At 45.9% G+C, this 26,051-nt stretch overlaps 1 protein-coding gene and 1 non-coding gene across 23 annotated transcripts in view; one reads left to right on the top strand and one right to left on the bottom strand.

Moving 5' to 3' along the window:
- Window positions 1–26,051, top strand: part of SLC39A11 (solute carrier family 39 member 11) — a 348,535-nt gene that overhangs the window by 212,309 nt on the left and 110,175 nt on the right. For all 22 annotated transcript variants that reach the window (XM_072939515.1, XM_072939516.1, XM_031685688.2 and 19 more), the window contains one exon: window positions 24,112–24,282. In XM_072939515.1, the coding sequence (XP_072795616.1) occupies window positions 24,112–24,282 (171 nt within the window). The remainder of the gene's footprint in view (window positions 1–24,111; window positions 24,283–26,051) is intronic.
- Window positions 3,287–3,393, bottom strand: LOC116283757 (U6 spliceosomal RNA). Its single transcript, XR_004193467.1, has one exon. It is a non-coding gene; the product is annotated as a U6 spliceosomal RNA (small nuclear RNA).

The raw sequence follows: 26,051 nt of genomic DNA, 5'->3' as shown, positions 1-26,051 counted from the left end.
AGGGTCCTGGGTCATGGGAGACCCTTCAGTAGTTTTGCATCTGTTTCTCTAAGACGCCTTTGCAGTAACGTTAGCCTGGGACCCATTTTTACAGTGATGTCCAGGCTGGGGTTTCCCAGTCCTCTCAGAAAGCAAAAACTCAGAACTCTGACCTGTTCAAGGTGTAAGCTCCAGGTTTTCATTTTACAAGTTTTTTTTTTTTTCCCCTCCAGAGACCAGGTAGAACATGTGATTGGCTTTTTTGTCTCTCTCTGCAGCTGGATGGATTTTTTTTCCTCTAGTCCACTCTTCCACACAGGGACAGAATTTTAAGACTCTTGCATTTATAGAATTTCATCTCTTGCCTGATGTGACCCAAGGCCTCATCTTTGCCCCATTTGGACGGTAACACCCAGAACCTATTCTTGGAACCCTTGTCAGTCCCTAGGCAGCGTCTGAACTGGTTTTGGTGTTTAGGCTCTGGTTTCTAGCTTCCTTATGATGAATGATTCCCTTTCTTGGTTGCATGCTCAGATGTGCATTTGAAACCTTTTTGGTTTGTTTATGGTGTTTGTGGAGGGAGCTTTTGGTTTTATCTTCATCTTTAATCTTGCTGGAAACCGACATATCTCGAGCAGGAACTTAAATGTACACAAAACACTCCTGCTTCCCTCTTGTCTTCAGTTGTTCTCCAGGTCCTGTGGGTCCCAGGTTCTGCCAGGCAGCGAGCCTTTCGTTAGTATCACGAGCTTGTATCTTTCTCAAGACTTGTGATTTGACATTTCCATGCATTTGACAAGAAAATGAAAATACAAGCAGATGTTCACGATCCTCAAGACTGGCCTAAGAGGCAGGTTAGGGCTTCTGTTAAGCTGTTAGGCAGGGAGGGAAATTTTTGAGTGGGGATTCATTTTATAAGTGGTGGGTGAGTTCATTCGTGAATATTTTGGGGTTCTGAGCGTGCTGGTTTTCCTTCCACCTTGCAGGGTGGAGAAGGCGTGCCATGATGGTGAGGATCCTAGGACGTGCTTTTCCATGTGTGTCCGTCATGTTCAGAATGTGTGTCAGGGAACTCGCACTGCAGGAGCGGGGGTGGGGGGGTCTCCTCTTAACCTTTTCCCAGTCTGTGACTTATTTGGCAAGCAGGAGGCCATCAGATGTCCAGTTTTTGCTGAGCTCAGCCTGCCCTATGAAGGACAAATCAGTCTATGGGAAAAGCCCAAACCTGTTGGTTCACAGGTCTCACAGGGTGGGTGTTGATCTATGTATTCAAGATTGCTTGCGGTGCTAGAAAAAAATACAAATGCTTATGCTCTACCTCTGATTTGCTGAAATCCCCTCTCCTGGGATGGGACTGGGGAATTTGCCTTTTAAAATTCTCTAGGTGATTCTCTTTCTGTCTGTATTGCAGTGTGAGAATATTTGTCCTGAGTTCCTGCAGTGAGGAAGTGATGGGGAAACCAGTGCATTCCTAGGAATCTTTTGGCAAACAGAATGTCCTTTGAGATGGAGAGGCTACAGACAGAGAAGAGGGCATCTTAAGCTGCTTTGTGCTTGAACGTGGTGTAGGGGAGGGAATCCTGCTCAAAAGCTTCATTAAAAAGCTTATCAAAAGCTTTTGTATCAAAAGCCTCATCTTTGGAGGTGATTTTTTAGGGGTGGGGGGAGGAGATGATTTAAAGCCACTTGGTGACATAAAAAGAAAGGAGGTGGGGGAGAAGGCAGGAGAAAATCCAACTGAGCGTTAACTTCTTCAGGGTTTGAGTTAAAACGTTGCCTGGGTTTCAATTAAGCTGAGTACATTTCTCCCATCCCTGGTTAATCATGGGTTGCCATGGCAACAGGCGCACTGCTTTCTGTAGCCCATCCCGGGTACCTGCCTCTGGTACCAGTGTTCCTGCAGGCTCCCTGACTTCTCTGCAGGCTCAGGGCTGCAGTGACATAATGGTGGGCAGATTTTGGTGGCAGGGGAGAACTTGCCACTTCAGGGAGTTTAGTGTGGGTAAACCCTACAGCCTAATAACTTCCAGAAAAGTGCCGGGTAGCTCTGTCTGGGTCGGATGTTCTGTTCTTGGTCACGTGCTTTGGACTGGCTTCAGGGACTGTATAAGCGAAGGCCTGGCCAGTTATCCCACAGGCAGAGCACCCCTCCATGCCACCTCCCCTTGGCACTCACTCACCCAGTGTTCCTCTGCGGGTTTCCCTTGGGTCCTCCCAGAACAGGGTTTCTCAGTGTGGGTTCCATGGGCTTTGCACTGACGTTGGTTCCCATGTTCCTGGTTTAGTAAATCAGAGTGATTATGGATTCTGTCATCCTAAGAGCAGTGACAGGCGGAGGAACACATTTTGGGCAGAAGGTGATGTGTTCCATTCAGTGCAAAAGGAGCAAAATGATAGTCAGACCCTCAAGGGAGAATTCTCAGTAAACAGGTGGCAAGAGATTTGGGCTGAACAGAGCAATCCTGGGAGTCCGCTCTTGATGGGTTTCCATTGTATTTTCCTGGATCCTTCTTCCTCTCCGAAGTCATGTCATCTAGTATGCCTGTCACTCCTGCAGACTCCCGAGCCCACCCAGGTCTGCTATGAGCTCCAAGAATCCTCACTTTAAAATTTTTTTAAAGTCTTTTTTTTTTATTAAAGTTATTTAGGTGATATTTCCTTGTAAATTTAATTTTATTATGATGGGAATACTAATGTGCTAACTACCCCCTTAACACATTTTTAAGTGCACTCTGTGTTACTGTTGACTGCTGGTGCAGTGTGGTGCAGCACATCTCCAGGGCTTGTTCATCTTGCTTAACTGAAATTTTATGCCCTTTGATTCTGTGGACAAAGAATGTGACCTGTCACATCAGTAAACAAAGGATGCTGCAGCCATCAAGCTGTCAGCCACTGCAGCCACCCTCATTTTGCACCCTGAGGGGATTCAGGATGGAAAGAAAAAATGAAATCAGGATACTGACCCTAGAGAGTTAAGGTGCACATTAAAGGAATTATTTCAATGAGCCCAGACTGTTGCATCTTCCCCTACATAGAAAATTCATTAACTTGAGATGTCTTTTTTCTTTAATTAACAGTAATGTTTTGATGTTCCAACTACCTGTTTGTTTGTTAGTAAGTTTGTTTGTTTGCAAAACTCCTATATATCCTGGCTCCTCCCTTCCCTCTTCTGAGCAGTCCCTTAGAGTGATCTGAGAGGTTGCCCCCTGGGCTGGAAGTCCTCAGCAAGTCCGCCAAATAAAACATAATTCACAACTCTTAAGTTGTACCTTTTTTTTTTGGTTGACAATTCATAATTTCTTATTTTAAAAATATGGATTGCCACAGCAGTCTGGATGTCATCCTTGTCCAGGGGCCATGCTAGTCTTCTCTGTATCTTTCAAATTTTGGTATATGTGTAGCCAAAATGACCACAAAAACCTCCCTAAATGGTGATCTTCTGTTGTTTTTTGTTTATTCATTCATTCATTTTGGCATGCTCAAGTTTGAGAACCACCATGAAAGATTCTAAACTTGGCCTGGGCTCAGCTAGGATCTTCTACCATCCAGCCACTCACAAGACTGTTCCCACTGTACACACGTGGCCTCAGCCTCCCCAGCCACCTTGTGTAACATGAGCTACAAGGCGGGAGGATGACTGATGCCCCGTCTTCCAGCCCTGTGGTCCTTTTTTGCATTAATGGTCAAAAATCATCTGAACGTCCCTTCATTTTCAGGAAGTCATTTCTGCTTTGAGCTGAAGCTGAAGCATACAGACCCCTCACCAGCCATGTCTCTCCCCTTCTCTGAACCTCTGCTGGATGGCATATGTTTCCCCACTAAAAAGCATGCCATCCTTCACGCTTCCCTGTGGCTGCTAAGTAGGAACAGCATGAGAAAGTGTCTTCCAGCCTGGCAAGCATTTCCACTCTGCTCCATTAAATTTTCTCATTTCACCAGGCAGGGTCCACTCCTGAGCATGAGGTGGCCTCCTTCGACCCCTCACTGATTTCGCTGAGAAGTCCCACTCCATCAGCTTCCTAATTTCTTTTATTCTTGCTGTCTCAGAACCAATTTCTTCCTTTGCTCCACTGAGTCCAAGCAACCTCAGGTCAGCAAAGCTACCTTTGCCTGTCAGCCTCCCGTCTGAGCCAGCACTTCTGCCTCAGAAAGCAGAGGCCTCAAGGATTCAGCCTCCCTGCACCGGGGTCCATGTGGAGCCCCTGCCAAGGCAAGTGCATGTCTCTGCCTAGTGCCCACTGGATCCACTACCCAAAGACAGCCACCCTTTGAAGACGCCAAATCTCAACCAAAAACGTCAGAGAAAGAAATATGTTTCCCTTGCTGGGAGCTGCATTCTGTTGGGTTGATTAGTTTTTAGAAACCCATTTTCCTCCTGGCTCTTTCCCCTTACTGCCTGTGTTTATGGTCAAATCCAGAGAGTAAAGAATAGTGCTTAATTCTTCCTGGCAGTTAGCTGTGTGATGCCATTTCATTAAGCTGCTAAGTTTCCATTTCCAAGGTGGAGTTCTAAAAATATTACATATATATTTGATAAATATATCTCTTAAATTATAGATATGTGTAATTTAAGGAATTAAACCTGAAAAAGGAAATATAATGGCTTAATGAAATAGCATAGGTATATTATTTATATAAATTATATAGATCACATGTGTATTTGTGTATGTCTATCTATCTGTCAGTCCACCTGCCTGTGTATGTATCTGTGTATCATGATTTTCTCTGGATAACAAGCAACCAGCCAGGATGCTTCAGGGTTGCTAGTGATCGACTTTGCTCCCACCTCCTTGGTCGTAACATTTTTTTAGGAAGTGCAAACTGGTATGATGTGAGCCTAGGTCAACTACATTAGATGGGTAAATCTATTTTTTAAAAAAAAGGAGAAAGAAAGAAAAAGGGAGAGAAAAAGTGACTTTGTATTCCAAAGCAAAAATAGACCCTCTTAAAGAGCACCAGCCCTCTCCTTTTATTAACGGAAAGTCTCTATTATCTTTAGCCGCAGGTGATCTGTCCTGAAAGTTGAAAATGTCAACAAGGTTGTGAAATTTTGAAAAGTGTCCATGTTACAGCCAAGGCACGGCTCTGCCCTGCACGCTGGACGGTTGGGATTGGACAGCTCTTGAAAATTCTGCACTAAATCCTATCACCATCTAATTTTTCCTCCTTCCCTGCAAACCCCCTGCTTTTCTGATTTACGTTACGAATGGATTAGGTGTCCTAGACACGCCATTAGCCTCTCCTTTATATTTTTATAAATGTAGTGCAAGTTGGGGATGCGAAGTGCCGAGATGTGGTTTGTGTGGCACTTGCTGTGTGCCCACCAGGGGCCCCCACATCCCCCCTCATCACCTCTCACAGCTGTCCTTGAGGGCGGGTAATACTATCACCCTTGCTTGGCAAACGTGGAAACTGAGGTACGGGGTGGGTACCAAATGGCATCCTCAAAGATGCGCGGCCAGGAAATGGCAGAACTGGGATGTGAACTTGGGTGGCCGGGGAAACGGCGCCTTTAAAGTGAGTGAATCCAGAGTCTCATTTCCCCAGAACCACTCTTGCCTGCTTTTTCCTTCCCAGTGACAGAGAAAAAGGGAAAGAGAGAAGCCTGAAGAGGGGAGAAAAGAGGAAAGTGTCAGCGAGCCTGCAGGGGCTTTCTCCTGGTCTCCCTGCTGTGTGCCTCCTGCAGGACTGGATGCCTGCAGCCAGACCGCCAGCCACTCAGCCTGTCCACCTTGTCCCTGCCTGCCCACACCCACGGTCCGTTGTTAGCTTTGATTGACAGTCCCCCCAGGAGACTGGGAGAAACTGCCAGACCCCCTCAAAGCAAACACATTGATGATAATTTGGGTTGGGCACACGTGTGTTCTTGCTGTCTCTGTCTCTGTCACACACACACACACACACAGAGATGCATATGCTGGAAAGGCGAGAAAAGGGAAATTTCTGGGACTCACAGCCATGGTAGCTTTCTTCCCCATTAATCCTGGCCTGGGAAACAGGCGGCCCCCGTGTCCAAATCACTTTTGCTGATCTGGAGAGTGGGGACGTGGGGGCAAAACTAGCAAACTCGTGCCAGATCTGCCAAGAATTTCCCGCCGTGTTTCTCTAGTGGTGCCCGGGGATTTTCCTTTCCACGCCCCACCCTCCACCTGCTAGTCAGACCTCGGCAGAAGCTTGCTGTCATCCGTGTGACCTGTGCTCTTGTTCACAGAGAGCGCCCAGGTTGGGAGAGTGGCTTTTCTTCACTAGTTGGGACCCTGTTCTCATAGAGTTGTGTTGTTTTTTTTTTTTCTTAACAGCATGGGTAACCATGCTGAAATTTACCTTTGCACTCTATCTGAAATGTTTTTCTCCCGAGCAGATTAATAGCACGAAAATATTGCCGGGGAAATATTTAACTGATGAAGAAAACAAACCTTTAGAGACAAATATTTAGCGGTATTTACATAATGTGATGTTTATTTGCATCTCAATGATATTCTAATTTCTCCTTATTTATAAACCCAGGCTGATTGGAAATGGGCCCACCTAACCTATGAACGTCCATCAGGGCCTTGACTTGGCTTCCAAGCTTTGGAGGTCATGCTAACACGGGAGTTCTTTTTCACTGAGTAGAATGCAGGGCTCCTGCGCATGCAGGTGTGTTCTCTGTGGCAGAATATACTTCGTGATGACCTGCATCCTCGCCCCCAGAAAATGGACTTTGCTGATCCTTGTCCACTGCTGTGCCATTTGCCCCCAGGACTTCCATCATCTCCTGGAATTTCTTCTTGGTTAGTAAGCTTCTCTGTTGAGATGCAGCTCAACCACCTGCCCCATCCCCACATCATCCTTTGTTATTCTTTATGTGATTTTCTTGTCTTTCTTTCTTTTTTCTTTTTGGTAACGAAACTTTCTTTCTTTATTGAAGTAGAGTTGATTTACAGCGTTGTGTTAGTTTCTGCTGTACGGCATAGTGATTCAGTGACACGTTGTTTTTCATATTCTTTATCATTATAGGTTATCATGAGGTATTGTATATAGTTCCTGCTGCTACACAGTGAGACCTTGTTTTTCTATTTTATATGTAGTAGTATGTATCTGCAAATCCCAGACTCCTGGTTTATCCCTCCCCTCATGTGATTTTCTTGAATTTGGCCAATGTCTGGGAGCTTTCCGTCGTGGTGAAGCAGGGCTTGCTTTCTGGAGAAGAAGAGGAAGGCAGATGGGGACACCTGTGCTGGCTCGTCCACCCTGCCTCTCTCCTCAGCAGAATGTGCTCTGCTCCAGGTGGGCTTTTGGACAGGGTTAACATGTGAGTGACCAGGGCCCAGGACTGGCCCGGTCAAGGAGATCGGCTGCTTTCAGGGGCAGAGTGGTTAATCCGGCCAGAACTCAGGCCAGGAGACCATTGTAAGGAACTGGGGATTTGCATGGGCAGCGATCCTTGGGTGAGAAGGTGGACCTCAGTTTGGGCCTGAAGGCCAAGTTTAAGTCCTCTTTGCTCTCGTGTCTGTTTTGTTCTGCAGCCTGGAGTGAAGCCTCCAGAGCTAACAGTCACCCGAAGTTGGCTAATTCCTTTAAAATCACAGGGTCCTTGCAGAGACCAGGCAAGGCTTGGAAAGTACAGGGTGAGACTGGTGAGCTGAGACTGTTCTGGTGTCTGGAGGTCACGAGCACTCCAGTGACGGTGGTCTTGGAAGGGTGCCTGGCAGCGCGGGCTGAAACGGGCAGTCTCAGAGGCTGTTGCTGGGAGGGACACCGATGCTGTGTGGTCCAGCTGGCAGACCAGCTGCATTGGCCCCACCCCAGGGCCTTTCCCAAGTGCTGATTGGCAGGTTCCTCCCTGAGAGAAGCCAGGTCAATACAGCTAAGGCTGGGGATCTGGATTTTTTTATTCCTCAGATGATTCTGACATGAGGTCAGTTTTCAGAAGCACCAGTTCAATCCTTTCAGTGATGCCTCTGACAACAGGGCTCCTAGAGCAGGCAGACTCTCCCTGGAACTTGTCCCCACCTGGGAGTGAGCACGGGGGTTGTCGAAGCTGCAGCGGGCAAGGTGGTCAGGTGCCTCCTGAGGCATCTGTGTGGTGGAAGGAAACGTTTGTTCCCCACATGCCTCCGAGAATTAGTAGATGGAGGGGATTTTGGTTTTTAGAGGAGGTGGAGGCTAGGCTGGAGGGGAAAGAGGTTGAAGTGGTGTGGTTGGTGGAAACAGCCCCAAACTGGCAGGAGAGCTGGGTGTGGCCCTTGGTCCTGCTGCTTTGTAGCTGAGCCATCCTTAGCCAGATGACTCAGTCTCTGAGCCTTGTTCTCTTACTTTAGTCCGACCTCTTTTGGTTGCTGATGCCAGGAATCAACTTGACTCCTGAAGCCAAAGAGACTTTTATTGGCTTATTAGTGGGGAGGATTCTGGAAGCTCATGAAATCAGGCTTCATATCTGGAACAGGGAACGTGGCACCACTGAGGTGCCTTCTCCACCTGATGTGTCTCCCTTGTGTCTGGTGGTGTGGCTGGACTTCAGTCCACAGGGAAGGGCCCATGGGCATTATGCATAGACCAAGGGCTCTGACTGGCTGGCTTGAATCATAAGTCCACCCCTTAACTGGCCACTCTGGCCTGGACACTAGAGCAGGTTTAGGGTTGGGTGTTGGACCCGGAGAGGTCTAATGTTGGACACCACAGTCTTCTCCGTCTGAATTCTGAATCAACTATAAGAAGCGAAGGAGGAGGCAGGTGGAAATAAAAATATCACCGTCATTGCCAGTGAAGACTGGCTGAGAGGCAAGGTCTTTGATGTGCATTGCCAGTGGGATTCGTGGTGGTGACTGCAGAATTAGGCCCACTGGCCCACCAGCTTAGACACATCTGGGGCCGTGTGGGCCCTGGGCACCTTGCTGCATGGGAGATGAGACCAGACACATCTGGGGCCGTGTGGGCCCTGGGCACCTTGCTGCATGGGAGATGAGACCAGAAGTCATGCTACCCATGGGCACCTTGGCTCTCAAGGGAAGAGGGAAGGGGTTGAAGCATCCATATCTGGTTCCTCCCCCCAAATTCACGTCTCAAGAAACTCCCTCTGTCCCCACGAGGCACGAAGGGCAGGACAAAAGGCCGAGAGTTTTAAAGGGAAAGTCCGTCCTCCTGGAACAAAGGACTGGGGGAGAAGCATTCCACACCCACCTGGCAGTTACAAGGAGAAGGCAGAGCTGGGAATGATGGCGGCGCAGCTCCTCGGAAGGAAGAATGTTGGGAGAGGGCCGGAGCCAACCCATTCCTTACCTGGATAGGTACGGAATTAAAAGAACCCACCTCGTCGAGTTGTTCCTAGGATTAAAGAAGGCCAAAACTTCTCCAGGTGGCTAAACGTCTGGGCCCTTGCGTGGTCCACAACAGGCGCTCGGGCAGCGAGAGCTGAACCTGAATCGGGCACAGAGAAGGTCGTAAGGCAAGAGCATCAGCTTCCTTTGGGGCTGCCGTGTGTCACGGGGGCCTGGTGGTGGTGTAAGCTCGTGAGAGTTAGCTTATCACTTTTTTTCAAGGCGTCATTTACTATCCATGGAGCTGGACTTCCTTCCTTTTTGGTTTTTCCCCTTTGTCTCCTGGTAAAGATTAGGTTGAAGTCAGCCTTCTGTGAGTGAGAAGTTAGTTAAGACAACACCTCCAATAGGGCTACTGTGCAAAAAAGTTCCCAAGGAGATTTGTCTAATTCCATTGATTGCATAGTGTTTCCTGGAAATCCAGGCGCACTGAGCTCAGGTTCAACCATGGTTATCAAGTCCAGGCCCATCCTAATGGGCCGCGCAGGGCTCAGGGAGCATTGGAGGTGAGGACAGACCAGGCTTGGTGCAAATGTTAAAGCAAACATGAAGTGAAAAGGCGTTGCGTGAGCAGCACGAGGATACTAGCGGGCTTTCTCCAGGGAAGGCGGTGCTCTGTCACTCCTTGAACTCGTATTTAGAATTAGTCAAGCTGACCAGTGACTTCTCTTGTGAGTCACACATAGCTGGATTGTCCCCATCAGATGCTGGGTGGGACTAGACAGTTCAATTTCTCAGAGGCCAGAAAGGCTTTGGAATAATCTCATGAGGACCACCAACCATTAAAAAAAAAAAATGAAGAAGAGAGAGATCTTAAAAATCCTGCTTTTAATGGTCTCTATTAGGAGCCAGCAAAGTACAGCCTGCTACCAGATCCATAAAATTTGTTTTTGTAAAAAGAAAAAAATTTTATTGGAACATAGACCGGCCAAGTCATTTACGGATTCTCCCTGGCTTCCTCTGTGCTCTAATGACAGAGTTAAGTGATTGCTGTGAAGACAGAATGACTCGCAAAGTCTGAAATATTTCTTATCTGGACTTTTGCAAAAAATAAAGTAAAATAAAATAAGGGGGTTTACTGATCCTTGACCTAGATGTTCATAAAATAGATGTTTGGATAAATCAGTGTTGGTCTGTCCATAGGTAGAATATTTTGGGTGGAGGTTCTTCACCTTAAATAAAACTGTAAACTCTTTGAAACTATGTGCAAAATGTTCCGTGTAGATGTGTGTGGGCATTTTTCTGGGAAAGAGCTTCACCGGCTTTGTATTCACCCCACAAATATTTGAGTACGTCCTCTGTGCCGACACTGTGCCGGTCACCACAGATAAAATTGTGAGCAAGGCGCCAGCCCTTCCCTCGTGAGTGGATGTAAGAGGGATGGCCTTGCAAACTGACAACAAATAAATGATCCAGTGAAAAAAATGTGAAATATTATGGAAAGTCAAGCTGCAAAAGGACTCCCCCGGCCACTCACACGTTCTTCCTCATATACCATTTAAACTGCACCTGAAGAAAGAAGGGCTTAGAAACCACCCACAAAGACCACATTTCCATCACAGAAGTGTCAGAACAAGAAATATGGGCCCTTTTATGTTTGACCAGCATTTGGCTGATTTTTATGTGTTGATTTCTTATTCCTGTCTCCTGCTTGCTATTATTATTATTCTAAACACCAAAGCTCACCGGAGGCCTGGAAGTTAATTTGTTGTGCTTGACTTTGAAATGATTCGGTCAATAAGCTTATCTTTTCTTCGGACCAGGAAAGAAATCTGGAGTATGAATTCTTAGTTCTCTGTTTGGCTGCTGGAAATTCTGCATTGTGCCCATCTGAACCATTGACACGGGAGAATATATTATGGTGTGGAATAATGTTCATGCTTTACTGCTGTGTAAAATCGTGTTTCAAAATAGTATGATCCAGTTTGAAAAATGAATATGTGTGTGTGCGTGCAGCTATACCCACACAGTATAAATATAAAAAAGATGGTCAGGATTTTTTAAAGGTGGTTACCTCTCGGGGGTGAATGGTTTTTTGTTTTTCGTTGTGCTGACTCCATATTTCCTATAATGAGTGGGAATTTTGGCATTGTCAGAAAATATTTTAATATATTTTTTAAGGGAAAATCACACTTTTATTTGAGGGCACCAAAGATGTTGATGCCTTGGGGGCAAATGAACTCGCTCCTCCTTTAGGATATGTTCGGATTTTATGAAGGGTTGGAACGTGCTGTCTGTGAGGCTCATCTTGGGGGCATTTCTTGGGCTGGAGCAGAGTTCTAGAAACACTGGCCCTGGAAACAGCCGCTCCCCTGCTCGCCAGGGCTGAGTGATTATTCAGGCCAGCCGTGTAGGAGGCTGTCTCCGGAAGCACAGGAGGTTAGTGCTGGAAGGGGCCCTGGACTCGATCTAGTTCAGCTCATTCACGGTCGGAAGAAGCAAAGGCCTTAGGGGTTGGGACTTTCCTAGGGTTACGTGCAGGAGACTGGAGATAGAGTTGGCCTGAGAACTCTACTTCATTGTGTCTTCTGAAGAGAGAGGAAAACCTGGTGCAAGTTTAACGTGGACTAAAGACATGAGGACTTGGATGTCTGAGGACATGAATAAAGCTTCTCTGCGGCGGACTTTCCCTACCCGCCCCTGCCAGCTGCTTGGCTCCCGAATCCCTTGACCATTTTGTGACTCTCTCTTCCCCCCCAGTTTTCGAGTCTTGTTGGAAGACAGAGCCTGCCTTTCAGGACAGAAGCTGGACTTCCAGCCTCTCTGGCAGCTAGGGGTGACCTTGGCTTAGCCAGTTGGATGGACCTGATAGCAAAGAGGGAGTGGCTAACGTTTTGGGGTGCTGGGGATAGAGGTACCACCCTGAGGGCCGTGTGGGGGCATTTTGTGGGCGGGGCAGGAATCCTGGTCTTCCTTGGCCCCATCTGCATTCCAAGCTGGGTTCTGTGGCCTTCCTGGGTTGATTCCCTGAGCCCCTCAGGACCCTTCTGATGAACCAGCAGGTTTCTGTCGCCCACCACTGGGGACTGTGCCGAGAAACTCTTCCTACGGAAGCTGGGCACGGACTTCCGTTCTCTTTTGCATCCGGGTAAAGTCTCAGCTCTCTGGCCTTCTCATAACAAGACAGAAAGCAAACCCTAAAGCTTCAGTCTTCTGTGCCTGTCTTGTTCTTTCATTTTTGTTCTCTCCAGCGCTTATCCTGCGATCCAGCATCAATTGTTTGCATCCAGTCAAGCAAGACAATCCGTAAACCAAGATATATTTGTGGAATTTGAGTCTCACGTAAAGCTTCTTAAAAGCAGCGTGCTTGCTTTACAGTTTTGCGGCCCTTGACACGAGAAAGATTTTCTTTTCCACTGTCATTTGCAGACTGTCATGCTGTTTGTTAACACTGGCCGCACGTATACTGTCTTGACTGTAGCAGCTAAGAGGTTTTCATTGATATTGTCATGTTCTGACTAGGATCAGAGAGGGAACGCTAGCTATAAATAGAGAGGCATCATGTTGATTTAGACCCTGTATTGTCCCTATATTTAGACCCTATATCGCTTGGGGAAGATGAGAGAGTGTTTTGGTTGGAAGGAATTTATTTTTCTCTCAAGTCTTCTGCCGGTGGTTACATTTCCTTGTGGTGGCTCCTATCCTATTAAAAAAAATAATAATAATAAAAGGATTTTTATTTGAAGAAAGGAAATATAGCTCCGATCAAGACAGTTCAATTCCTTTTCACCTCCTAATCTCAAATTCCTTTCCTTTCCCACTGCATTGGGGAAAAAAATCCTGTATGTCCTTAGGTGCTCAGCTGTAACTCAGGGTCAGATATAGCCCCGTCTACTTCTTTGAGACCCCTAGTTAGACAGTAATATTTAGACTGAAGTGAATTTAAGCACAGAGAAATTACCTCGATTGACTTGTAGCTGGACAGTCTAAAACATTCATTTTTAGAATTTAGTCTTTGTCAGAATTACTTTGGGGTGAGAGTGAAGGGGCATGTGGCTTGTAGAATGCAGGTTCCTGGGCCCTCCTCCCAGAGGTTCTAATTTAATAGCTACCAGGGTGGGTCGTTTCTGGAGCTCCCACCATGCCTGCCAGTGGGTGGTCTTCATTCCACACTTGGAGATGCAGTGGTCCAGGCTACTCACCTTTATTCTCAGAATTAGAGGAGGTGTCAGAGCTGCATTATGTCAAAGGTGCACACGAGCCAAATGACTGCTGGGTTAATATTAGCAATTGGACACGGGCCCTGAAAGAGGTGCTGTCATCCTCTGGGATGCCTCCACCTTGACCGGGTAATTTACAACCGTGTACTTCAAGCGAGGAGCCATCATCTTTCCCGGAGAAGCTGAGAGTCCTTTGCAAAGCCCTTGTAAGCATTCTTCAATTCTCCAAAACATCCTTTCTCTAATGAGGGTGCTGGAACTCCTTTGAAGGAAATGTCTCCTGCTGGTGGACACCCCCTCCCTCGAATAAAAAAAGCTATGACGGTCTCTTCCCGACCAGGGGATTTGGACAGAACGTAGTGTGCAGGACAAGCTGAGAACTGCAGAGACAGCCCCGGAGTCCGCTTGGGATTTGTTTCAGGGCACAGTTAATTCATCAGGAATGAGCTCCTGGTGATAAAATGGTTGTTTGTCCCTTTAAAGTAGAAGAGCTGACCTGGTAGGTGGGCGTTTTCATCTTGTTGGAAGTCTTGGCTCCCTTGACTGAGAGTAGAAATTATTACCTCACTTAGCTATTTGGAACAGGCAAGGTTTTAGTGGGTGGTTTGCTTAACGGATGAGAAATCTTTAGCTAATAGTGAACCCATCTCTTCTTCTGATGCACGCTTAATTTTTACCAATGATGCAGATCTGTTTGTGTTTTTTTGTCGCAAAGCACTTGCTTATTCATAAGCATCAAAAGTAAGGCATGGCTTACTTTCAGTGTCTGGAAAATAGATACTGACCGAAAAGATGGGGGAATTTAATCGGACTTCTTACACAGACAGCATTTGACCCTCTGATAATTGTGTGGATTGTGATAATTAGAATGATAAGCAGACACATCTATTATAGTTACAAAGATTATAAATAAGTTTATCATGTCTCTTTAACCCCAGATGCTTCTCTGCCTAAAGATTAGTAATTAAGCTTAATGAATACTTCAGTTATCTTCCCATGAAGTTTCTTTGGCCTCTAATGGAATCTTTTCCTGCCCTGGATTATGCATGACCCAGGGAGTGCATCCTTGAAAGATTTTTTTCACTGAGACAAGTGTGTGGCTGCCTTCAGAGGAGACAGCAATCAGTTTGCCCAACTTTTCCCCACCCTGGAACTCAGACCTTAAATTGGGCACAGGTAGGACTGTCAGTTAAAATACAGGATACCCAGTTAAGTCCACATTTCAAATAAGCAATGAATACTTTTAAGCATAAGTATATCCCATGTGATATTTGGGATATACTTATACTGAAAGTTTTTGTTTTATCTGAAATTCAGATGCAACTCAGCACCCTGCCTTTTTATTTGCTAAATCCAGAAACTCTAGCAAGGTTCCTGCCCAAACTAGGCCTTGCTTGCTTGCTTGCTTGCTTGCTGTAGAGGCATACCTCAGTTCATCATGCTTTGCTTCATTAAACTTCGCAGATTCTGCGTTTTTTAATGCAAATTGAAGATTTTCAGTAACCCCGCATCAAGCAAGTTTATCGGTGTCATTTTCCAAAAGCAGTTGCTCACTTCCTGTCTCCGTGTCATGTTTTGGTAACCCTCACAATATTTCAGACTTCTTTGATATTATCGTATTTGTTATAGTGATCTGTGGTCAGTGATCTTTGATGTTACTACTACGACTCACTGAAGGCTCAGAGGATGGTTAGCATTTTTTAGCAATGAAGTATTAGTAAGGTATTTTTTGGACACAGGGCTATTGCACACCCCACAGACCACAGTATAGTGTAAACATGACTGTATGAGCTGGGGAACCAAAAAGTTCGTGGCACTCACTTTATTGTGATACTTGCTGCATTGTGCTGGTCTGGCACCGAACCCGCGACGTCTCCGAGGTCTGCCTGTGCGTACTGTCTGCAGAGCTGCCGAGTGGCTCACCACAATCCCAGGGTGTGGGGAGGAGGAAGCCTCCCAAAGCAGGAGAAGCTCTGATACCCTCCGCCTTTGAAAAGGGTGGTGTCTCAATATTGAGAGGGAAAAGTGGCTTTCGGGGCCATCCCAGATAGTGGTATAAATGAAGCAGGTGATTTTTCCTTTCTTAAAAGGCACTTTGCTGTCTTGAGGGATGTCAAGGAGGAATTTGATACGTGGAGGCTGAAACTCCAACGTGACCGGGTGGCCTCGTCTGTCTGATGGGTAACAGTGCCTGCTGCTCCCAGCTCCGTGTCCTGACTCACCGACAAACATAAGTGGGTCCCAGGAAAATTACTCGTGTCTGTAAGGAATTAGCTAATCATTGTCTCATCAAGAGGCCTCATTTGGGCAGAGGACCGCCTTTCACAAAAGAGGAAAGTAATAAGCCTGGAGCTATGAGAAAGGTTCGATTTCGCTTGTGGTCAAAGAAATTACAAATGAAAAGAAATGTCGTTTCTCCCACAAATGAATACATTTATTTATTGGAGGGTGGTAATTAGGTTTATTTATTTATTCTAATGAAGTACTGGGGATTGAACCCAGGACCTTGTGCATGCTAGGCAAGCACTCTACCGCTGAGCTCTGCCCTCCCCCTTGAATATGTTTATTTTTAAATGCAAAATACCCAGGCTGACTTGAAAAAAAATAGCATGAGGAGAACTTGCAAACTCTGCTCAGGGGACTGTAAGTGGCATGGCCTTTCCGGAAATTAATTAGACACATGCATCCAGGCTCTTCGATCAGCAATTCAACTTCTGGGAACTTTGTGCAAATCTCTGATTGTCTTTATAGGTTAAAAGTTTTGCAGTGATATTTATAGGGGAAAAAAATTTCGAAATAGCTTAAATGCCCAGTGGGATGAGAACGTAAATAGTAATTTGTATTGCTTGAAATGCTTACAAGGGTTTTTAATCATATGGGGGAAAATGCTTGTGTGATGTTTAGTGAGAACAGAAATAGTCTGCCGTTGTGTAATGAGATCATCTCAGTTCTGTGAAAACCACATGAAAAAGCATGGAAGGAAATACACCAAACTCTAAATTTTTTTTCCCCTAGCTGATGTGATTATGTGTGATTTCAACTTCCTTCTGTACAGTTTTAGGTTTTCCAAGGTTACTTCAATATGCATTTGTATCTTTTTAATCAGAAATGAGATTATTGGAAGGAAAGTTTGTTTGGGGGCACTTGCCCAATGGCGAGATGAATTGAATAGTTGATCAGCCCTGCCTTGACCAGTTAAACCCATTAAACTTATTAAATTGATGACATTTATATGAATGTCCTGCTGGCAGTTTTATGCCAGGATTTTACATTTGCAGATTATATGTCGGTGTTTACAAGGGTTTCTGGAGGATCTGAGGACACTCCTGAATGGGTGGCCTCGTAAGAGACTTCTCCCAGGGAAGTCCCTGTGAGCATCACTTTTCCTTCCCTCTTTCCACCATTCCTCATCCAACAATAGACTGCATTATATCACCCCTGCAGCACTCCCGCTTCCCTGTTCCTGACACTGGGGGTCACGTCTCAAGTGCCCATTGGGCTCTAAAGACAGCATTCAAGGCAAAATGTTGAAGAGTCAAAATCACCCCCTTGAAAATCCTTTTTCTCTCTCAAAGCACCAATCTTGCCCCCCACCCATCCCCACCCCAAGAAGGTCAAAAGCCAAGAATGAATTTTTTTTTTCTCTCCAATGCCTCTGCTTTCTTGGGAAATTGAAGCCACAGTGCGTTTGAAGAGGCAGCACTGGAAGGTGGAAAGGGAGTGATGGGTAAATGAAGGCAGTTTTCCCTTGTTTATTTTCAGATCCACCTATCTGTATCTGCATTTGTCAGACGCAGGTTGTGATACAGCTCCGTTGTCGTTCAATTTTAGGAAACCAATTGTTGGTCAGCAATTACTTACAGACAAGCAAGTAAGCACCTGAAAGATTTAAGGATCTTTGCACAAAGATCCCCACCCCTCAACTGCAATAGGAATTTTTCCTCACGTGCTAAGCTCTGTTTCCTGGAATAGCTCAGTGCCTTTTACATGTTCCAGTGGTATAGATGAATCATGAAGCCATACAACAGAGAATTAGTGCATGAAGTCAAGGAAGTACTTTCGTCCCCTGGGTGGGTGCCCATCCTGGGTTGGAGGGAGCAGAAGGAGTATGCCCCCGTGTGGCAAGAGAGAAGCACCGCATCTTTTAGCATCTGCAAAAGAGTGATGAGTCAATTTGGGAAAAAAAGAAAGTGGTTTTGCAAATGACAGGCTGGGAACTAAGCAAAATGCCCTGGAGCCATTAAAAACTAGAGTCACAGAGGCTAAGAAATTTAGAAAATATTTCTGTAGTTTTAAATAAAACGAGTGGAATATGAAACTGTATTTCTTAAATTTTAAAATTTTATTTATCTAGGGGAAGGTAATTAGGTTCCTTCCTTCCTTCCTTCCTTCCTTCCTTCCTTCCTTTCTTCTTTCTTCCTTCCTTCTTTCCTTCCTTCCTGGGGATTGAACCCAGGACCTCGTACATGCTAAGCATGTGCTCTAGCACTTGAGTTCTATCCTCCCCCCTGAAACTGTATATTAAGACGCAGAATCCACTGCAACAGCTAACGTTAATTGTACTTTTCACGATCAGGATGCCATGCCAAGTGCTTTAAATGTATTTTAGTTCTCATAACAGCCTTACTAAGTAGATACGATTATGAAACCTATTTTATTGCAAAGGCACTGAGGCACGGACACAGCACTTGCCTGGAGCCTTTATGGCTAATGATTGACAGACCCACAGTCCTGTGGTTGACAGAGCCTCGATCCCACAGCAGCCAGTGTGGTCGGGCATCTGTTCTCTTGACCGTCTGCACTTGTTGCAAATATACAGAACGTGAACATGCACAAACTGGACGAGGGCTTGGGACAAAAGGCAGTCAACGTGTTAAGGATACTGGTGACTCTCTTTGGGGAGCGGTCTTTAATGTGGTTATATTTACAGCTTTACAGAAAAGGAAACAGTACGAGAGTTGCAGATTGCTTTAGAGACAGAAGTAGGCTTTAGTTTCGGATGTCTCCAAGCTGAGGGGACTTCTGCCAAGACTGAGAGAACCACCCTGGCTCTTTCTTAAATTTCCGTGTGCTGCTAAGAAGGGCATCCACCATGGGCCTTGGTTCCTCTCCATGCCGAGGTTGATGCTAACCAATGTTGAGTAATTATCTCACATTCAATATTTCAGATGCAGCCTTCGTGATATAAAGGAAGTTGTGCCAATCCCATAAATGATTAAAGAAACAGAACCAAATTTCTTAGCAAACATTGTCACACTCATGTTGATAATTGAATTTCCCCCCTCACATTATTCTGATTCTCTGGGAAACAAAAAGGAAGGGGAAAAATAAGTGAATAGATTCAATATATGAAATAGATAAACAACAAGGTCCTACTGTACAGCACAGGGAACTACCTTCAATACCTTGTAATGCCTATGATGAAAAAGAATATGAAAAGGTATATATACACGTGTGTGTGTGTGTGTATGAATGGGTGTATATGTACATAGGTATATGTATATAAAATGAGTCACTAAGCTGTACACCAGAAATTAGCACTGCATTGTAAATTGACTCTACTTCAATTAAAAAAAAAAAAAGTCAGTGGACCCTCCTCTTTCCCTGCTTTTGATCAGCCTTTTGATTTTGTTTGTGTGTAGCTAGACAGTGAATATATAGATTGTTGACTGCTCTTTATTTTGTGTTTTGTAACAGGGGTTTAGAAAGAAGGAATTTTTTTCTGCATTTAGCAAATGATCATTTGCCTATCTCTGCTAATTCAACCAAATCATCTCCAGTGATATCTGGGGGATGTTTTTAAGGCTCTGGTGGCTGGCAGTCTGTTCATTAGCGTTGCCACATACATTTGACGACCTGAGGTCCCGTTGCTGGGCCGATTAGATTTGGCTGGTTACATCATCACACGGGCAGCCAGCATCCTGTGCCCCTGGTGAGACTGGGCCCATGGGTAATGAAAGGAAGGTCACCGTGGCATTTATCTAGCGAGATGCTCTCAGGAAGAGGTTCTTGAATCAATAAGGATTCAAACATCATTTCAAAATTGTCAGTGTATTTTTGTTGTTGTTGTTTGAGAGAGGATAGTAAGTATCACCACACTTTCAAAAGCGTCACTGATCCGAAATAGTGTAGGGCCTCTGTTCTAGAGACATCAGGGCTCTTCACTTCAAGGGGAGGAAGTCAGACCCTGAGGGGTTGTCTTAGGGCACCCCCACCCCCGGCTTGTGCCCGCCATCATATGTGGTACGATATGTTTTGGGACAAGAATCACGCCCCTCGTTTGGGAGAGAAGAAAGCAGGGAAGCCAGTGTGTCCAATAAGCTCATCCTGTGATTCAACGGGAAAAGGTGAGCCTTGGACTGGTCTGTCTGTTCCCCTGTGGTTCTCATTCTCAAGTGCAGCAATGGGGTGCCTCCCCGGGAAGGGTGAAGTGAAGGGGTGACGGGCTGAGCCTCAGCACTGGGTCTCTTCTTTGTGTGGATTCATAGATGCTTGAGCTTAAATTAAAAAAAAAAAAAAGAAAGGTTTTGATAATGAGGAGCTTTGAAATTTTTCCTTTCCACCTTCCTTAAAGTATTGTAACCTTGTGTCCTGTGCTTGGCGTTAATAAATATTTCCTACTTACAGCTGCTTGACACTTGAAATAGTAGGTCTAGTGGGTTTGGAAACAGTGTTTTCATGAAACGTTTTCAGGTTTGTCTCTGAACAGGAGTGATTATAAATACGAGGTTTCCATGAAGCCCTTTCTGCCTCTGGTGTCACACAGTGCGAGCTCACTAGGCTCTCTCTGAACTAAAGGTCTGGGATTTCAAGCTCCTAAATGTCACTGTGGTGACTGCTCTCCCTACCTTTTTTGGTGAGCAGAGGAGCTGGTCAGCAGTCCATCCGTCCACCCCCTGGTCGACCTGGGTCAGAGGTGGCCTCTGGAGGCACAGGACGCGGCTTGACTCCTGAATCCAACTTGGACTGGCTGTGTGACCTGGGACCAGTTACGCCACCTCTCTGTTCTTCAAGTTCCCCTTTTGTTAAAGGGAATGAACTCCACTGCATGGGGCTCGTGTAAGGATTGAGGATTAACTGAGAATAAGTTCTTGGTATCACCTATTCCCCCATGTCACTGACGACCTTTTCGTTTCTGAGCCCGACATCGGCTGCTCCTTCCCCAAAATGTCATTCTTCTTTGCCAAAACCCCCTTCTTCTTTGCCAAAACCCTACTTGAGAAGTGCCCAGACCGTTCTTCCTCTTTCAGGAAGTCTCATAGGTGCTTGGTCAGTGCCTCCGTTAATCAGCCATCCTTTGTCCACAGCGCTGGCATTTTCCTTGACGGTGTGCAGTGGTTTCAGCCACCTCCCCGGGAGAGGCAAGACGACTCCTTGCTCAGGATGCATCCGTAGTGTCTGTCATGACGTATTTGGACTAATTTTCCTCGTTGCAGACTCATTAGTGGCTGTCACCAAACGGTGGCTTTTTTAACTTTCTCGAGTGCATCAGGCGTTCACATCCCCCCATTCCCCAATACGGAAGGCAGCAACGTCACTTTTCACACGTCGGGACCCCAAGGCGAGTTGTGCGTCCTTACCTCGGTTAATAACTCTTTATGCCCCTTGGTGTTCCTATTTGTCGTATGTTTGGTGCTGGAATATGCTAACGGGACCCTCATCTCCGTTGCTTTCTGTGCATTTGCAGAAGATTCAGAGTTGGATTCTTTTGTGTGACATTGACAAAAACAAATGTAGCCTTTGGTGCTTGTTAGAGAGTGTTCATTCCTGTCCCTTAGACGTAAAGGAATTTATGTGTGTGTTTCTTGTCTGTCCTCTCTTCGATGATAAAATCCCAACGGGAAGAGGCTTTTTTTTTCTTCCTATCCCTACCAACTTTTCACTGGAGCGCATCCAGGGCTCAGGGCTGTGTGTTCGGGGTCCTCGGAAACGGGGGTGTCCACTGACCGGCCCAGGAGACGGCTCAGTGCCCTCCAGCACTGTGCAGCGTCGTTCCTGCACGACACTCCGGCCTGCTCTGCTTGTGTCTTTAGTGCTTATGAGCTTATCTCATGTGTTTGATTCAACTCCCCATCCAGCCTCTGCTGCCTGAGTGCTCAGGTATTGCCAGCTTAAAATGTACAAAACATTCCCCTCCATGTGTGTGCAGAGACACACACCTGTGCGTACACACAGAAAGACGGTCTGACGCCTGAGGCCAGAAGGATGGTACCCAGTGGTAATCGTACAGATGTGTGTGTGCACACACCGGGGGAGACATCACACAGTGAGTGTTTAGCTTCAACTCATGCAAATACTGCCTAGGAGGAGTCGCCACCCAGCTGAGACAGCTGGGTCCTCCAGAGGCCAGTGCTGTGAATCGTGGCTGCTGACCACTGGAGGACAGCCGTCCCTGGCGTTTCAGAGGATCAGTAGAAGGCCCCTTCTCCTGCATGGATCTGAGATCAGGCTGTTTGTAAGAGAGAACCAACCAGGACCACCTGGGGAGGATTGAGTCTCCCTGCCCATTGGCACTTTTATTCTTCAAGCTGCCCTGGCTTGATTTGAGTTAACAAACATCATAACTTTGTAAAAGAAGTAGGTTTTTTTTTTCTTTTCATAGTTTTGATATGTAAAACCATATTCCACTCAGGTAGGCTCATCTGAGAAGGAAATCGAAGGTCTGCTCCAGTTTAGGTGGTAAGATTCTGGTCTTCACATGAAGCACCCGAGGGGATGAAATAACTACGCTTGCCTGGCTTCACAGCGAGGAGTAAGGCGAGGCCACACCAGACGCCTGGGGTCAGGGCCAGAAGGAGTCCTCGAAGTGTCTTAATTTGACCTTGGGAAAAATTTTCTGCAACTTTCAGCTTCGGGATGAGGGTTCTTTTGCTCCGTCAATTGAGAAGGGAAGCGGATACTGCGGAGTTCCACCCCTCCAGTTGGTGGCCGTTAACTTATGGAGGGGGTGTCCCCCAACAGAACAGAGTATCAGTCAAGCTTCTGCTGTCCTCCCCAACCTGGGGAGCCGCAAAATTCACCATCCAAACTTTTGAGAGTGAAAGGGTGCCCTCATAATCCCCCTGGGACAGCAAGTCAAAACTGGGCTGCAGAGTTGCCCTGCTCATGGTGGATACCCCCAACAAACGTGTTCTGGTGGCCTGTCTGTGACCTCTGGCTTAGGCTCTGCAGATTCAGGTGATGGAGAGACTCTTTCCATTTGCATCACCACGTGCGTAAGATTTGCTCAAGACCCTCCTCCTCCAGGAAGCCTCTCACAGACCCCGCCCACGCTGTGAGCATCGCTCTTGCCCTCCTGTATTTCAGTTCCAGGTGATTTCCCTCCATTAGGAATCAACAAATAACCCAGGAGACCCTGGGGATTTGGGGTAATATGGACCCAAGAAATGACACCCTTCAGACATACACCCAAAGGGGAATTTTTATTTTTTATTTTATTTTATTTTTGATAGAAGTACAGTTGATTTACAATATTGTGCTAGTTTCAGGTGTGTAGTGAACTGATTCTGTGATCCCTATATGTTTGTATATGTCTATATTCTTTATTTTTTTAATTCTTTTCCATTATGGTTTATTACAAGATACTGAATATAGTTCCCTGTGTTATACGTAAATTCTCGTTGGTTATATGTTTTATATTTTGGTAGTGTGCATCTGTAATTCCATGCTCCCAATTTATCCCTCCTCACCCCTTCCCCCCAAAGGGGGATTTTTAAAGGGCAGGTTAGCTCATGAAACTCAAGGTCTGGATGCTGTAGTCGGCCCGTGAAGGTCAGACTGTCCTACGGCACCAGGCTGCCATTTGTCTGTCTGTCTGTCTGTCTGTCTCTCTGGCTGCATGATTTTCCGTCTCTGCTCGTCTCTGTACATCCTTTCCCTTATATCTGTCCAGCTGCTGCCTCATCCCTGTTCTTACACGATAGCCATGGCTGCCCTTGCACCATGTGATCTTCCCGGATTTAGAGCCCACGCTGGAGTCCCCTGGTCCTTCCCCATCCCGGTCCCCCACCCCTGGAGAGAGGCTCTGATTGGCCGAGCCCGGCGTCTGAGTTGGCTCCCCCTGAGTCAGTGTGACCTGGAGAGGCGGGCTCAACTCCGATATGAAATTCTGTAGGGCTGTGGGGCAGAGGGGACCCGTGACAACAGCCACAGTCCACACGTAAGCGCTCTGTACAGTCTGAGCACTCCCGTGCAGTCTCTCATTTAATCCTCACAGAAGCCCCGAGGCACAGGGGGCCGTGCTATGCCGGCTTATAAATCAGGAAACTAAGGTGCAAAGTTAGACAGCTAGTCTCGCGCCCCCGAGCTGATGAAGGGCCGAGTCAGGTCGTGAGCCGGGCAGCCGGGTTCCAGAGTCCGTGCTCCTGAGTCACTGCTCGGGACGGCTTCTTTTAAGTAGGTATTGCTGAGATGCCCCGTTTTCATCTTTTTACTCTTTTTTAGTATCTGAACATTGGGCACTGAATGTCTGCTCAACGAATGTTGAAGGAATGAATGAGTGAGTGAATGAACGAAGGTGTGAAGGACCAAACAGAAGCATGCAGGGTCCATTAGAAAGTTAGGAAACAGACCTTACCCCGGTCCAGCAAGCCTTGTCTAGCCGCTGCTTGTCCAAGCACTAATGTGCCCGTTTTCAAAGTACTCTCTCTTTCCGTCCCTCTCTTTGTACTCAGACAAGAGTGAGAATGGCGAGGCGTATCAGAGGAAGAAGGCGGTGGCCACCGACCTCCCCGAGGGCCCCGCAGCCCCCATGTCCTCTCGAGGGAACCCCGCGCAGCCCAGCAGCAGCAGCTGGAGGAGAATCGCGCTGCTCATCTTGGCCATCACCGTCCACAACGTCCCAGGTGAGGTCCTGCCCCGAGCGGTCCAGCCGCCCGTCTGAAGGTGAAGCCGTTCCATCATCTCGGCTGCCTGGCTGGAAAAGAGGCTGGGGCAGTCGTGATGCGGGTCCTTTGTCCAGGGGGTCTCAGGGAGGGAGTGCAAATCTTTCTTGAGTTTATTTTTTGGGTTACTTGCTCTAGACTGATTATTGTACGTTAAAAGTTCCTGTTCCAGGCACTGAAAACAATCTCACTCTCCAGTTTCCACCTGAGTTCCTTTCTTTACGTATTTGATACCAAGTCATTTGGGCATAAATGCCTAACCATTCCCAGATTACCGTGGAGTGAGCCTTTTGTAAACATGGAATGTCTCTGATTCTTCTTAATGCTTTTTTAAAAAAATTTTTTTACTGCCGTGTAGTTGATTTACAATGTTACTTTCAGGTGTACAGCAAAGTGATTCAGTTATGCATATATATACATATATATGTTTTTCTTTTCAGATTCTTTTCCATTATATGTTACTACAAGAAATTGAATATAGTTCCCTGTGCTATATAGTAGGTCCTTGTTGTTTATCTGTTTTGCATGTAGTAATGCGTGTTTGTTCATCCCAGACCCCTTCTTCATGCTTTTTCAAAGTACTGAATTCAGTGCAGTTTAACGCTGATACCTGCCTTCCCTGCTTTCTTCGTGTGGACATCCTTCCGAGATGTCCTTACCAGTCCTCTCCTTTTTAGCATTTTGGAGTAATTTGTCTTGTGTCTTTGGATTTATTTTGATTGAAAATAATTTAATGGTGTTGTATTTCAAAAATAACATTTTTATTTAGAGGAACTAGAATACACAAATAAGCATAAAAAGTATAAAGATAGTATTAAAAAAATAAGTTACAAGCTGTGGGTTACGCCTTGGAATTTTAGCTCTACTGTTTACTGACTAGTTTATCCTGATAAATTACATGAGCTCTCTGAGCCTTGGTTTTCTCATCTGTGAAGTGGGGATTATGCTACTACCAAGATGACTGGGAAACTGTTACAAAATAAACTATATTTATTTTGATAATTAAAGGTAATATTTGGGCCATTATGAGCATTCATAATACTCCTGACGTCTTCAGTCTTGAGTTCTTAAACATCCTGATCCATCTTTCATAGTTTTGGGACTCAAGTTTGAGTGATAACTTTGCTCAGGGGGCAGCCCCAGAGGACCTGTTAGCTGCGTCCTCGCAGAGTTCCCAGTGTCCACCTGTTGCCCCAGGGCAGGAGCGAAGACTCGAGTGGGCAAACCTTGCAAGAGGCACACAAATTTCTCCTTGAAGCTTTTTTAGATATTGCTTTGTTATCTTCTGGTTTCAATACTGTGGAATCAAAGGCCACTGAGAAAGCAAGTTTATTTCTCTGTGGGTAACTTGAAATTCTTTTGCTTGTACAATGAAGACTTTTATTTTTTTTACTCATCTCTAAAGAATGAAAATGTCAATATGTTGTATATTCCAGGATGTATGTGAAATCTGTCAAAACACCGAGTGTCCAATTACTTTTTAAGCTCAGGTCTCTCGCTAGATGAGAAGCATTTTCCTCCGTTATTTCTGTCTTGATCTTAGGAATTTCTATCATGTGGTCATATAGGCTGCTTTTCCCCCAGTTTTTTTTTGTTTTTTTTTTTAGTATGTTTCTCTCTTGTTTCCCTCTTGGCTTTTTCCCTTTGGGTTGTGAATAAACTATTTTGGGTGTTTTTCCAGAGCTTGCTATTCAGTATGCCTTGAGATGAAGTCTTAGGTGGGACCCCAA

Source organism: Vicugna pacos, chromosome 16, assembly GCF_048564905.1.
Source record: "Vicugna pacos chromosome 16, VicPac4, whole genome shotgun sequence".
Classification (NCBI taxonomy): domain Eukaryota; kingdom Metazoa; phylum Chordata; class Mammalia; order Artiodactyla; family Camelidae; genus Vicugna; species Vicugna pacos.
The sequence above is the reverse complement of the archived record's forward strand: the minus strand, read 5'-3'. Positions and strand labels throughout refer to the sequence as shown.